Source organism: Lolium perenne, chromosome 4 (genome assembly GCF_019359855.2).
Source record: "Lolium perenne isolate Kyuss_39 chromosome 4, Kyuss_2.0, whole genome shotgun sequence".
NCBI classification, from domain to species: Eukaryota; Viridiplantae; Streptophyta; class Magnoliopsida; order Poales; family Poaceae; genus Lolium; species Lolium perenne.
The window spans coordinates 140,125,155-140,139,772 of record NC_067247.2 but is presented as its reverse complement, the minus strand read 5'-3'; the positions used below and the strand labels follow the sequence as shown (position 1 = coordinate 140,139,772).

Below are 14,618 nucleotides of genomic sequence, written 5' to 3'. Positions count from 1 at the left end.
GAAAATTATGTATATGCGTGTACACATTGACTTCATCTTAGGTGATGCTACCCTACATGAGTTCAGTTTTTCTCCCTTATATAGGGTTGAACTTGGTCTGTCAAATTTTTTTGCTTCGATCTTGTGTGGTTGTATAAAATTTCATAAGCAGAGACCGGATATAGATCTTGTGTGACTGCATAGTCCTGTTGAGTTGATGGAACAACGGATTGGTGACAATTAAGATCCTTTTGTTGGAAAACATAACTCATACACACATTTTATAATAAACTTTAATCCAAAGATTTAAGTAACAATATCCTGATTGTATAGTATACAATTGATATTGTTACATTCATACTAAAAAAAACTTTCTAACGATACTAGTTCGATATCAAGTATTCCATATGGGTTAATTTTTGGTAAAAGACTGTCTTAAAAAACGCGTAAGTATCACTTCACCGTAAGGGGCAAAATCCACATGGAGTATTAGATAGGAGAGTAGGACATTTGATTTCATATTTGAGGGGGTGGAGTATACAAATGGTGAAACTTTGTGTAGTTATGTACTTCCTTTTTGTACTATTAACCAGTAAGGGTCCATTTTGCTAGATCCAAGTTTCCAACACATGATCAACACATCAAATACATGCCAAAAGACATGGCCAAAGCCTGTTTTCGATTGTACTCCCAAAGCTACCGAATGGCACACATACACATATTGAGCACATTGATTAGTTTGCTTGCTCTCTTTCATCATTGCTGAAAATTCAATCACAGGCCCTGTACTTGGATAGTGACCAGAGTGCATGTCACTTTTTCTGTCGGGCGCCATGTAATAATTACAAGAAGCCTTTCTAAATACTCCCCAAAACCCAATGGGCCAGTTTGTAGATAAAACAATGCCAAAGCCAGAAACTCCCCTATCACTTGCCATGGCTGCTTCCTCGCCCACTACAAAGCCTTTAACAGTTAGCTTCTCTGCTCCCAAAGATAAAGCAAAAGGAGAAGACAGAGATGAACAGCACCGGAGAGAGGAGAGCGGAGAACACAAAAACACTGAAAGCAGAGAGCCCAATGCGCTACTAGACACTCTTCTCCCACAAGGCATAAATAGCTCAAAAGACAAAGCCATTCTTGGCACAGAGAGAACATATTCCCCTCATCTTCAGTGTGAAGCTAGCCTCTCTCGCCTCCATTTTCATGTGAAGCTTCTCAAGATTCTTGCATGCCTTTGCCGTTCCCTCTATATCCATCTACATCTACATCTCTATCTCTACATTCATACACTCGTCTCTCTGTAAACCTACTACTGAAACAGCAGCAATGCCAATGCCAGTGGTTGCATATTCAATCTAGCTAATCCTCACCACAATTCACAAGCCCCAAAGAATTGTAAGCCAGATCGATGAGGGCTCCTAATCCTCTTATCTTGTTCTCGTTCTTGATTTTTCATCTATTATCCACCATCGGTGCCAATGGCAATGGAGATGCCAGTGCGTTGCGTGGAGACGCTCTGGCCTTGCTCTCCCTCAAGGCCTCCCTGAGCTGCCGCCCCCACGTGTTGCGCTCATGGTCGCCGGGCAATGTCGCCTCGGTGTGCGAGTGGACCGGCGTCCGCTGCGACGATGGCCGGGTGGTCTCCATCTACATTGCCAACATGAACGTATCCACCGGCGAGCCCGTGACAGCCGAGGTGACCGGGCTCGACGCGCTCAGGAACCTCTCCCTCGCCGGGAACGGCATCGTTGGCGCGGTGGCCGTGTCCGCGCTCCCGGCGCTCCGCTACGTCAATGTCTCCGGCAACCAGCTCGGCGGCGGCCTCGAAGGCTGGGACTTCCCGTCCCTCCCGAGCCTGGAGGTGTTGGACGCCTACGACAACAACTTCTCCTCCCCGCTCCCGGCCGGCGTCGCGGCGCTGCCACGTCTCCGGCACCTCGACCTTGGCGGCAATTACTTCTCCGGGGCGATACCCGCGTCGTACGGCGGGATGGCGGCGCTCGAGTACCTGTCCCTCAACGGCAACAACCTGCAGGGCGCCATCCCGCCGGAGCTCGGCAAGCTCACGAGCCTCACGGAGCTGTACCTCGGGTACTACAACGCGTTCGACGGCGGCATCCCGCCAGAGCTCGGCCAGCTGACCAACCTGACCGTCCTGGACGTGTCCAACTGCGGCCTCAGCGGGAGCATCCCATCGGAGCTGGGCGAGCTCACCTCCCTCGTGACGCTGTTCCTCCACACCAACCAGCTAACCGGCACCATCCCGCCGGAGCTCGGCAGGCTCACGGCGCTCACCGCGCTGGACCTATCCAACAACGTGCTCACCGGCGAGGTCCCGGCCTCTCTGGCGTCACTGACCTCGCTCCGTCTGCTCAACCTGTTCCTGAACCGCCTCCACGGCCCGGTGCCAGACTTCATCGCAGCGCTGCCACGGCTGGAGACGGTGCAGCTCTTCATGAACAACTTCACCGGCCGCGTGCCGGCGGGGCTGGGCGCGAACGCGGCGCTCCGGCTGGTCGACCTGTCCACGAACCGGCTCACCGGGATGATCCCGGAGATGCTGTGCGCGTCCGGCGAGCTGCGCACGGCCATCCTGATGAACAACTTCCTGTTCGGGCCCATCCCGGCGTCGCTGGGGTCGTGCGCGAGCCTCACCCGCGTCCGGCTCGGGCAGAACTACCTCAACGGCAGCATCCCCGCCGGCCTGCTGTACCTGCCGCGGCTGAACCTGCTGGAGCTCCAGAACAACCTGCTCACCGGCCCGGTCCCGCCGAACCCGACTCCGGAGACCGGCTCGCAGCTGGCGCAGCTGAACCTGTCCAACAACCTACTGTCCGGCCCGCTGCCCGGCGCGCTGGGGACCCTCTCGGCGCTGCAGACGCTGCTGGCGAGCAACAACCGGCTGGGCGGCGCCGTGCCGCCGGAGGTCGGGGAGCTGCGGCTGCTGGTGAAGCTGGACCTGAGCGGGAACGAGCTGTCCGGGCCGATCCCGGACGCCGTCGGGCGGTGCGGGCAGCTGACGTACATGGACCTGAGCAGGAACAGGCTGTCGGGGCCGATCCCCGAGGCGATCGCCGGGATCAGGGTGCTGAACTACCTGAACCTGTCGCGGAACCGGCTGGAGGAGTCGATCCCGGCGGCGGTGGGCGCGATGAGCAGCCTCACGGCGGCGGACTTCTCGTTCAACGACCTGTCCGGGCAGCTGCCCGACACTGGCCAGCTAGGGTACCTGAACGCGACGGCGTTCGCGGGGAACCCGCGGCTGTGCGGGCCGCTGCTGAGCCGGCCGTGCAGCGGCGGGGAGGCGGTGGTAACGGGGCGGAGGCGGGCGAGGTGGGGCGACTACAAGCTGGCGTTCGCGCTGGGGCTGCTGGCGTGCTCGGTGGCGTTCGCGGTGGCGGCGGTGTGGCGCGCGCGGTCGTCGTACCACCCCGGCGGGCCCGACGGCGCGTGGCGGTTCACGGCGTTCCACAAGGTGGAGTTCGGGATCGCGGAGGTGATCGAGTGCATGAAGGACGGGAACGTGGTGGGCCGCGGCGGCGCTGGCGTGGTGTACGCGGGGCGGACGCGGTCCGGCGGCGAGATGATCGCGGTGAAGCGTCTGAACGGCGGCGGTCCGGGGGCGGCGGCAGGACGCGGGCACGACCACGGGTTCCGGGCGGAGATCCGGACGCTGGGCAGCATCCGGCACCGGAACATCGTGCGTCTGCTGGCCTTCTGCAGCAGCCGGGACGACGGCGGCGCGAACGTGCTGGTGTACGAGTACATGTCGAACGGCAGCCTGGGGTCGGTGCTCCACGGCAAGGGCGGCGGGTTCCTGGCGTGGGAGCGCCGGTACCGGATCGCGCTGGAGGCGGCGCGCGGGCTGTGCTACCTGCACCACGACTGCACGCCCATGATCGTCCACCGCGACGTCAAGTCCAACAACATCCTCCTCGGCGACAACCTCGAGGCCCACGTCGCCGACTTCGGACTCGCAAAGTTCCTCCGCTCCGGCTCCGGCTCCGGCGCCGCCAACGCCGCCGGGGCGTCCGAGTGCATGTCCGCCGTCGCCGGATCGTACGGCTACATCGCCCCAGGTGCGTGCGTACGAATTTGATTTTGCATTTGGTTGCACGTACTAGTACACGTGTTGGTTTTTGTCTGTTGTTCTCGGCTTGCCTGCCTAGGAGGGGTCAGTCGGATTTGGGTAGGAGCCATCGGATTTCTTGAGCTCATCTGCTTGTCGCGATCCTGCCTCCACGGTACACTGGACACGGCGTCTGGGGCCTGGGACCCACCGTCCAAAGTCAATAGCTAGTGCCTACAGTATAGTACGCCACCATGCAATGCAAGGGAGCGTATGATATGGTACCAAGTCAAAGAACTTCACGTCGCTTACGTATACCACATGCAAGCAGATAGTGATGGTGCTCTGCGCTCCATACCGTAGGCACAGTACTAACGTGTATTTCAGAAACGTAGATGGTCCTTGGTTTATTAGTACTGTATGAGTGTATTCTACTGTTTCAGCTAGGTTTTTCCACGTTCGTAGTACTGGTACGAGCTTCATTTGTGAGTGAAGAGTGAATCAGAGCACGTTCAACAAACGATGTAAAATAGGGCAACCCAAAATAAAAACATAAAATAGGGCGCCTCTGCTTGACTTCTAGGGACCAAACAGTTCCGCCATACAAGGTGATGCGAAATAAGGCATCTTTAGAGCATCTCCAGTCGCGTCCCTCAAAAAGCGTCCGGCATAAATGATTTGGGGCACGTCTGGGACCGCGCCGGACAAAAAGAGACCAAAAATCTGCACAAAAAAGAGGCCCTTCCCAGCCGCGTCCCTCAAACAGCGTCCGGATGCATGCATTTTAATAGAGGGGACCACCCCATGTGGGAAAATTAGGTGAGAGAAAGTGTGGGGAAAGAGACTAGCATGTGGGGACTAGGGGCTGCATGCATGCATGTGGACGCTGTTTTTGTGTCCGGCGTCCCCGGTAGAGACTCTATAGACTCTACCGGGGACGCCGGACACAAAATGGGGCGCTAATTAGCTTTGGGGGACGCGACTGGACAGTTTTTTGCTCCATTTCTTGTCCGCGGTCCCCCAAACCTCGACGCGACTGGAGATGCTCTTAGTTGTTCAAACTTCGAATTGGAGACTTTGACACCTATTCCGACGAAATATAGAGGCTGGCATCGGTTAACATAGGTTGACTCTGACACAATACAGACCCTACCCCACAATCATCGTTGTTGTTGTTGTCAAAGGCGATTAGCTCATTCTAGAAGTGAGAGCGCAACTTAGAGTTGGACGAGACGATGATGGCGGACGGGCATGTATAACTCTAGTTGTAAGCTGTGGGTGCTGGCAAAGAACCTCGCCGGCCATGGCCGCCCTGTTGGTCCGAAGCTGCCATTCTCCCTCTTATTTTGGCGGGTGAGCACCCCCACCTCAGGTGCGAGGAACTCCAACCACTTCCACTTGGGGGAATCGTGCTACGAACACGGCTGGTCGAACATACACGATGCCACGATTACAACATGGAATGGTGGGGAAGGGCTTGGCGCGGTGGATTTGGTGGGGCGATGGAGGAAATGCAAGAAATTGATAGCATCATGCTTGTGATGGTTCGCTTTGTTTGAAAATTGCCTTTGGCACATAAGCACCAGACCACCGGTCCTCTCGGTTGTTGAAAGCACATATTTTTCGGATTCCAAAAAATCCAAGCTTAAATAAGCATATAGATTGAAATCTTCTGAAGTTACGGTAGAAATTCAGAAGTAAAATATGTTATATTTTGTAGTATATAGAAAAGATAAATTTTTGACAAAAAAAACTATCTAAATAGAGAGCTTTTTTTTCATGTAGCTAAAAATAAAACACAATTTCTATCAAAATTTTGCACGAGCATTCGGGACATGTGCATTTATTTATGGAATAAATTTTACGATTTTTTTAAAAGATAGAAATATAATTTTTAAATATTTCAAAAACCCAGACATGTGCACCAAATCTGCTCTCCGGTTGTTCCTTAGAGCATCTCCACTCGTCTCCCCGCAGAGCCCCCCACGGCCACTTTTTTTCATCCGGACGGCGAAAAACGGCCCAGTCAGGCCCCCGGTTCCTCGTTTTGATCCGGATTTGAGCCTATTTTCGTCCGGACTCCCCATGCCATCCCCGGCCCCCCGGGGAGCGCTCGGGGACTCCGGATGAAGCTAAACCAACCGCCCACGCCCACGTGTCTCCTCTTTCGTCCGGATTCCCCGAGCCGTCCTCTTTTTCCCCGAGAAACGCCGCTTGGGGAGCACACGACTGGAAATATACTGCCCCCCACGCCAAATCTTCCTCCAATCCGGACAAAAATTTCGCCGGATTTGGGCGTGGGGAGCGCCAACGAGTGGGGATGCTCTTAGAAATGGGGGGGAGCATATCACTTGTGTAGCTCCGTTTTGAATTGGCAACACTGGAGTGGAGGGCATGGCAGCAAGGGTTGTCGCCCGGGGCTCTATGCCCAGTAGCAGTAGCAGTACATTGCCATCCGATGGATCCAGACTTGCTTTACAGCACCACATCAGCACTCTGCGAGTTGGGTCCCAAACGAAAGCGGCCGAAAAGGGGTCCTCCGGTCAGGCCTCGCACTCGAGCACCCAATTATTTGTGGCAGGGAGGGAGCGGGGACCCAAAGCCCGGCGCGATAGCGACCACACGATCCGGCCGGCGGGGCGCACAGTCGCTAGCCAACACAAGTCACGAACCCGACACGTTCATCATGCATTCTACGAAACAAACAAGATCAGATGCGCGCCCACCGTCGCACCTCTGAGGCCGACCTCGCCGCCGGCGTGCTCGGACGGTCCCGACCCTGCCTCCCGTGTAACGCGGCGCATCAGTGTGCGCGTACGTCGGCGGGCGGTGGGTGGACTGCGTCGTGTCAGCCAGCCTGACAGGTGAACAACTGGGCGGCCGGAGCATGTCCGCCACCGCCAGAGCAGAGGAGCAGCATCGGGCTTCGCAAAAGGGGGATTCAGCCCACCAGCCCAATCTGATTCACATCTCACTCACTAGCGCAGGCGCAGCGAATCCATAGCCAGCCAAAGATTACGAATTTCTGCCATCCTGTTGAACATTTTGAACCAAATCATACGGATCCCGTATCATACGATATGCTGCTCATCGGGTTGCAGCCCCAACTGGCCGCTGGTCCCAAACTTTAGGTCAGGATCGTATCAGTTGGGTTGCGCTGCTGTATCTTTGACCGGCATGGGCCATGCTTCGGTACGTAAAAAAGCCGCATCATCCTCCTCCTCCGCCTGGGGCGTCGCCAAAGCGGCTCGCCGCCTTTGCTGCCGTTCCGTCGCCAAAGCCAAAGCGACCCAACGCCAACGGGACGGCGTGCTGTTACGGCTACTACTGCTTTCGAACGGCACGGGCGCCTTCACTGTTACGGTCATGCACTTTATTTTTATTTTTTTGTCGTCTCTCCTTTCTCTTTTGCTATAGCTCTTTCGTATTGCGGATTTGGCAAGATCTTAGGGCAGGCATGGGATGGGCTTGCTTAGCTTATCTGACAAACAAACATCTCTTGATCATGCCAAAGAATTTTCCTTGGGTTTGACGAACCTTGGTAGCATACACTATTCGTAAATGTGTATGGGAAAGATTCCCATGGATTTTACAATTGGTATGGTGGCACTGGTAGGGTTGTTTCTCTCGGGATTCGTCCAAGAATGTTGTAGGCACTTCTCTCTGTCATGCAGTAGACGAATAGGAGCAGTAGCCTGTTTATGCACTATTCAGATTTCCAAGGTAACACAAGCTCGCTTTACTAGCATGGTAAGCTCAAATACCATAGCACACGCTTGTTTAAAAGTAGGACGCACTTAGATTTGTTCGCGCTAGGAGAGCACCTATCACGATATTAGTGTATCTTACAATTTGATGATCAGTGCATTCATGCACGTTGAGAACAGTCCTCCTAGGTTGTAGTGGTTCATAGGTTTAGCCCTACAACATCATCATTCTGTTCCTCACACAAAAAGAAAGAAAAAAATGTACTCTACTGATTGAATTGCTCCCTCAGTTACTAACATGATTTGCACGCAAACTAACTGTGATGGTGTTCTTTTTTTGGCAGAGTACGCCTACACCCTGAGAGTGGACGAGAAGAGCGATGTGTACAGCTTTGGGGTCGTCCTCCTAGAGCTCGTCACGGGCCGGCGCCCCGTGGGGGACTTCGGCGAGGGCGTTGACATCGTGCAGTGGGCGAAGCGGGTCACCGACGGCCGGCGGGAGAACGTGCCCAAGGTCGTCGACCGACGGCTGGGCACCGTGCCCATGGACGAGGTGGCGCACCTCTTCTTCGTCTCCATGCTCTGCGTCCAGGAAAACAGCGTCGAGCGGCCCACCATGAGGGAGGTCGTGCAGATGCTCTCCGAGTACCAGCGACACGCGTCCGCCCACACCTCGCCGTCGTCGTCGTCAACCTCATCCTCGTCGGCGCCCCAGCAGAAGGAGCCCAACTGCTACAAGCTCTTCCCGGACCTGCTCACCTAAGGCAAATTTAAGCAGCAAAAATGCCGTTGCTACTGCAGACTCAGCGTCGATCAGGGGCTGAACTGAACCACAGTACTACTACTACTACTAATTGGAGCATTCTTCTACAGTTTGTTCGATAGTGATGGAGAGGAGCAAATAACATGTAACTCTGTGTTTTCTCTTCTCGTCTCCCTTTCTACATTTTTTTACCTGTCATCAAAGGTGTATAGGGTTTGATGATCATATGCTACCGTCTAGGGGTTTGTGATGTCCAATGTAATAGTCCTTTTTTTTCCCATCATAGCTTTGGCCCTTTGTAATCTCCTGGTAATCTTCAGCCACCACCCCTTGTCCGTCTCCTTTTAAACCACTTCTTGTTTATGCCCAACTCTGTACTACCAGGAGCTTTTTGTATTACTCGGGCAAATTTTGTCATCAGGAGGTCTAGTATAATCATCTCTTCGAAGATTCTTGACTGGATCTTTGGTTTCAGGGAAAGTGAGAAGAACAAAGATAAAACAAAAGGTGCTTGGCAGTCTTTGAAAACGTTTCAATTACCAAAGCTTAAAGCATTCAGATAGGGACTTGAATTGCACAGCTTTATATCCAAATAAAGGAGGGTCGAAAACATGGTGGAAAAGATTTTTCAACAGTTCCTCCCATCATGGGTCGATGATGCTTGGTTCCAGTGGTTACAGTGCCATGTCAGTGACTACAAGCTATGCAAGTACCATTACGCTGCTCGCATATAGCTTTAATCATCAGAGGATAGAACATGGCAAAGATGCATGCTAGGATGCTCTACATGTTACTAGCAAATTGTGGTAGCAGGGCAAAAAATGCATACTAGGATGCTCTAGATGTTAGCAAACTGTTGTAGCAGCAGTTTGTAGCAAAGCTCCATATGTATAGCACTCAGTTCATCTCAGTGGTGTTGAATGCCCAAGAGTAATATAGATGGCTACGGCAGCCTCAGTTGTTCCCCTTTAGAGCACATCTATTGGATTTAGGTATCATCCCCTCCTCTACAGACTACAACTAGGATCATACTAGATTTGTCACTACCACAGTGAATCAAATATCCCACAGCAAAATTTGTAGTTATCCCACAGCAAAGTTCAGTAGAATAGTTAGTTGATAGTATGATTCATTCGCAAAAAAAAAAAAGTTGATAGTATGATTGCACCTCAATAGGTAATTGCACTTCACTCTCAGAAAAGAAGAGGTAATTGCACTTGACATATTGCAAGGAGAAACATAAAACTGCCACAAATGGTTGAGAAGAAACCAATGGTCAAAAGGATGCTCAAGCTTGAACACGCTAATGTTTGCTTTTGTCATTTCGCAACCACAAGACTATTGACTATTCTGTCTTCATTTCACTTTGACACTAGAAGCTCACCAAATTTTTTTTGGAAACCTCATCAGTAGTTAACAGTCTGCTCCTGTTTCAACGCCCTCCAACCAATATCCCGCCTGAAGAATCCTTCTGGCCAGTCAACAACATCAACTGCACTGTATGCTCTAGACCTTGCTTCTTCAATGTCCTTGCCCTTTGCAGTGACACCAAGAACCCGGCCTCCGACAGCTACAAGGTTGCCATCTCCATGCAAAGCTGTTCCAGCATGGAATATCTTAACGGCTGGAGAAACCAGCTCGGCCTTGTCGATATTCTTTATTACAGTTCCCTTCTTATAAGAGCCAGGGTATCCTTCACTTGCCATCACAACCACCATCGCGATTTCGGGTGACCAGGTTAGCGAAACCGTGCCCAGTTCCCCTCTGCATGCAGATAGCAGAACTTGGGCGAGATCAGATTCTAATCTCATCATCAGAACCTGAGCGGAAGGAAATGTATTAATAGAGCAATGCGCAATCAGAATTTGATGGGCAAAAAACATGTGACAGGTCAACTGGCCGAATTAAGAAAGATACTCCCTCCATCCATAAAAGGATGCCTTAGGTTTGTCTAAATTTGGATGTTTATATACACTAAATAGTGTATAAATACATTTAAATTTAGATAAATCAAGACATCCTTTTATGGACAGAGGTAGTATTAAAAATGTCCTCAGTAAGACTCTGTGTGATACTACAGAAGCATGATGACATATTTGATAAGCAACAAAAATCAAACCAGCTACCACATATTTATGAAATCCAACCAAGCTTAACAAGGGCACTTTGGACTGAACTATCAGTTTAAATCTGGATAATTAATTTTAGGTTCAGATGCCTTTAAGCAGACATCTAACAATTGGAAATCCCACAAATGTCAAGCGCTTCTGGAATTACATGGAACAATAGAAAGCTTGAGCAATGAACAAAAGCAGGATGCGCCTCTTCTGTGTCACAAGTAAATGTAGATGAGAATAAGACACAAATTTCAGATGGCATTTGTAAGGCACTCACTCTGTTACAAATGTAGAGTTTTAGATCGCCAATTTCTATCACAATATGGTACTATAATGTTATGAAAACACAGTATTGTGATGGTTTTATAATCTGCTAGTTAAACCATCACAATACTGTGTTAAAACCAGCCTAGTTTTACTTTCATTTTGCTAGTATCAAATATTTTATCTTATCTATACTCAAACTATAAAAATGGTAATGCCGACAGGCTACAATGTTTGAATTGGAGTGGAGTGGTTCTCAAGAGGAGGACCCAGGGGCCAGGGCAACTACGTTACATATAGGCATCTAGGCGTTCACATGTCTCCTCAGTTGCTTTCTTTGCTTTCCTAGCACATCATCTTTCCAGTACATAGAGGCCCAGGCTTAGTTTTCCACCTTTAACACCCAAATGCACCATTGTCATTGTAGCACAAGAACCAGTCACTTTTCTGCACTGGAAGATTGAGCTGGAAAAGGACTAGAATTCTCATAAGGTAAAGTGAGCTGTTAAGAGCTTCACTAGGGGATCACTAAAGCATGAGAACTTCATCAAGGCATCACTAAAAAACTATTAAGAAAACTTCATTGGGGGGTCGCTAAAGTATGAGGTTAAACACTGTTGGGAAGGAATTCATATACATTGCATTCTGTAGTGCAACTTCATAAAAAAAATCCTTAGATCATAAATTAACTACGAAACCAAAACGACACTTGCAATGCTTGAATTGGGAGATGTGGATATCTTAAGAGGAAGATGTCAGATAACCACTAACCTGGCATTCAGGGTCCCCAAATCGCACGTTGTATTCAATAAGCTTAGGCAGCCCAGATTTCTTCTCTATCATAAGCCCAGCATATAATACACCAACAAACTTGCATCCTTCAGCAGCCATGCCTTTAACAGTTGGAATTATTATACTTTGCATGATCGTGCTCTTAAGCTCTTCCGTCACTACTGGAGCAGGGGAGTATGCACCCATACCACCCGTGTTTGGGCCAACATCACCATCACCAACTCTTTTGTGATCTTGTGCTGATTCAAGTGGCAAAGCATATTCACCATCTACTAATGCAAAGAAAGAGGCTTCTTCACCCTCTAAATACTCCTCAACGATGATCCGTGAACCAGCAGAACCAAATGACTCTTCAACCAGCATAGAGTCTATTGCTTCTAATGCCTCATCCAAAGTCATCGCAACGACGACACCCTTTCCAGCAGCCAATCCATCGGCTTTAACAACAATAGGCGCCCCTTGATCTTGGACGTATTGTTTAGCTTCCGCGGGATCCGTGAATGTGCGATACTACATCAGAGAGGTAAAAGTACTCGTATTAGCTTCATTTGTATGTCTTAACATCTGAAAGACTGAAACTGCAAATAACTATCATATAAAGAGGAGTATCTTCGCCTGTTTTTTGCTCAGGTAATTTTACAATCTCTTTCAGCAGTAATAAGATAACTTCATTTCAAAAAGCAATTACCCTTAGGAGAATAAGACAACCATGAACAATGTTTAAAAATAATGCAGTCATACAGTGAAAGTTATCCCGGGAGAAAGTCAAAGCTGGCTGCAATACTTCTAGCCTCTGTAGTTGGTAATAGCAATTCAGTATAAAATGAGCATGGTTAGCAACACCACCTCAGGACGAAGGAAATATGCTTAGGCCTAACATGATGTAACCTTTCTTAAACATGGATAGCAATAGCATCAACCATATGCATGCATCTAATGGAATCAAACCCCCATAGTCCCTGGAAGACTGCACTACTTAACACAAATGTAAAACGAAGTACCTGAGCAGTTGGGATATTATACTTATAACACAGTTTCTTCATAAAGTCCTTTGATCCCTCTAATGCTGCAGCCTCCGATGATGGACCAAAGGTTGGTATCCCAGCTTTCACAAGGTCATTCGCAAGACCCGCAACAAGAGGACCTTCAGGACCCACTACCACCATTCCCACTCCCCTCTTGTGGCAGAACGATATAACAGCATCACTATTGGAGATGTCTAAGTCCGATATACAAACTGCATCTCCAGATTGAGCAATACCAACATTACCAGGGGCGCATAAAACCGCCTCACAAGAAGGTGAACGGTTCAAAGCAAAACAAAGTGCATGCTCCCTTCCTCCACCACCAATGACCAGTACAGTTATCTTCCCTTCTGATAGCAAAACAGACATGTATTAAACTCTAGCTAGTGTTACACTTTGCATTTAACTGGCAGCTGATACTAACTACAAGAAAGGTTTTGGCTTGAATTTTGTCTCAAAGCGCAGTTCCTAAAGAATTCACACCCAACCGATCCAAAAGTAGTTTACCAGCAACGATGGTACCATCCTCCGGTGAAGCTTTCAAGCTTGAGCGCCATCTTTCTGAATTGCCGACAGTCAAGTGAGAACGGCTGGCGGCGTGTCGCCCTGCATTACTAGTGAGAGTACTCCACGACTGAGAAATAGGATAAGATACCGAAGGCTTCAAGCCTCCGCACAGGTGATTATTGGCAAGGGCGTAGGGGCCATGTCCTGCGGCAAGCTTGAGATGGCCCCTGATACTGTAAGCAGCACATGCCATGGACCTTCTTCCTTCCTGAATTCAGGCTGATCATCAACTAAATAGGTGTCAGATTAAGCTCAAAATCATCCATTTGCACGGAAGGCGGCAGGAGCCGATGAGTTGAAGTTTAGAAGCACACTTGCCTTCAGAAGGTACCTTGCGAGATGCGGGAGAAGACGACGCGGAGAGGAAGGACGAAGACGAAAGGTGGCAAAGCACGGGGCCGGAGTGGCGAGGTCCGAGAGGAGGCGGCGCTGCTGGGAGGAAGGAAATCAGCGGCGGCTTCGGGTGGAGGAATCAGGTGGCGGCGGCGCTGAGTCGGGCTGAAGAGGAATATTGGGTTTGGGTGAGGGGAGGAGGAGGCAAACGCTGTCTTAGCAGTTAGCACTCATCTCGTCCGTCCAATTTTCTTTACTCAAATCCAGCGAATTTTTGACGAAAAGGACCACTTCCCCCACCGAAATGTCAAAAAAGACCACCTTCCAAAATAATTGTCAAAAAGGACCACTTCGTCCATGGCGGCAGGCAGGCCAGCCGACACGTGGTATCTGCCGCCGGCAGGGCCTGCCGCCGGCGAGTGTGGCGGCATGTTTGCCGGCCAGGACCGCCGTCAGCTAGCGCCGTCCAGCGTCGGATGGTGGGGCATGCCGCCTTTGCTGGTGGCGGCAAGTTGATGCGCACCTGGCTCTGAAGCTGGACGAGTCGTCCACCTGCGCCTCAACCTGTATGAGATGAGCGCTCCAAGCTCGCGACCATCAGCACGCAGCGCCGCCTCCACCCCATCGGCCAAAAATTCGATTGGTTCGCTGGATGTCTCGAGCTCAAGAAGGCAGGCCGCCAGTGCAAGCACGCGCAACTGATGGAGTTGTTCTACTAATTCGGTCACGGGCTGCACAACCATGATTAGAGCTACGACAATTGCTAGTACGTACAAGTACTGAACATCTTATTAAGGAGCCATCGATTCGGTGGTTGGCGTAGTAGTACATAGAGACTTCCACGGGAAAACTGCCAAAAGCAGAGACTTGAGCATGCGCCCGGCGGCCCTCGCGCATGGAGAAGGATGTCGCTGCGTGCTCCCGGCACATGAGCTGCTTGTGCGGCGGCACCTACCCCACTCGCCGTACGTGTCTCCGCGCTCGTCCGACGACGTCCGTCCC

General features: G+C 50.7%; 2 protein-coding genes across 3 annotated transcripts; one reads left to right on the top strand and one right to left on the bottom strand.

The window, feature by feature from the left end:
* Positions 1-969: 969 nt before the first annotated feature.
* Positions 970-8,975, top strand: LOC127294040 (uncharacterized). The gene is made up of 2 exons (XM_051323783.2): positions 970-4,058; positions 8,100-8,975. Exons 1-2 carry the CDS (start codon positions 1,388-1,390, stop codon positions 8,516-8,518), a joined length of 3,090 nt encoding a protein of 1,029 aa, XP_051179743.1. The 5' UTR covers positions 970-1,387; the 3' UTR covers positions 8,519-8,975.
* Positions 8,976-9,659: 684 nt separating this feature from the next.
* Positions 9,660-13,840, bottom strand: LOC127294039 (phosphoribosylamine--glycine ligase). Of its 2 annotated transcripts, none has more exons than XM_051323782.2 (5): positions 13,615-13,840; positions 13,224-13,513; positions 12,693-13,066; positions 11,671-12,201; positions 9,660-10,338 (listed from the first exon to the last, which is right to left on the bottom strand). In XM_051323782.2, exons 2-5 carry the CDS (start codon positions 13,474-13,476, stop codon positions 9,925-9,927), a joined length of 1,572 nt encoding a protein of 523 aa, XP_051179742.1. In that variant the 5' UTR covers positions 13,477-13,513; positions 13,615-13,840; the 3' UTR covers positions 9,660-9,924. The 2 variants fall into 2 exon arrangements, with proteins under 2 accessions (XP_051179742.1, XP_051179741.1); XM_051323781.2 differs by having other exon boundaries at positions 13,224-13,502.
* Between the last annotated feature and the right edge of the window lie 778 nt (positions 13,841-14,618).

Excerpts from the sequence above, each read along its gene's own strand:
- LOC127294040 (XM_051323783.2), top strand. The coding sequence starts at position 1,388 with ATGAGGGCTCCTAATCCTCTTATCTTGTTCTCGTTCTTGATTTTTCAT. Across the intron at positions 4,059-8,099 it reads GTACGGCTACATCGCCCCAG|AGTACGCCTACACCCTGAGA; the intron begins GTGCGTGCGTAC and ends TTTTTTTGGCAG.
- LOC127294039 (XM_051323782.2), bottom strand. The coding sequence starts at position 13,476 with ATGGCATGTGCTGCTTACAGTATCAGGGGCCATCTCAAGCTTGCCGCA. Across the intron at positions 12,202-12,692 it reads ATAATATCCCAACTGCTCAG|TATCGCACATTCACGGATCC; the intron begins GTACTTCGTTTT and ends TCTCTGATGTAG. Across the intron at positions 10,339-11,670 it reads TTGGGGACCCTGAATGCCAG|GTTCTGATGATGAGATTAGA; the intron begins GTTAGTGGTTAT and ends CCTTCCGCTCAG.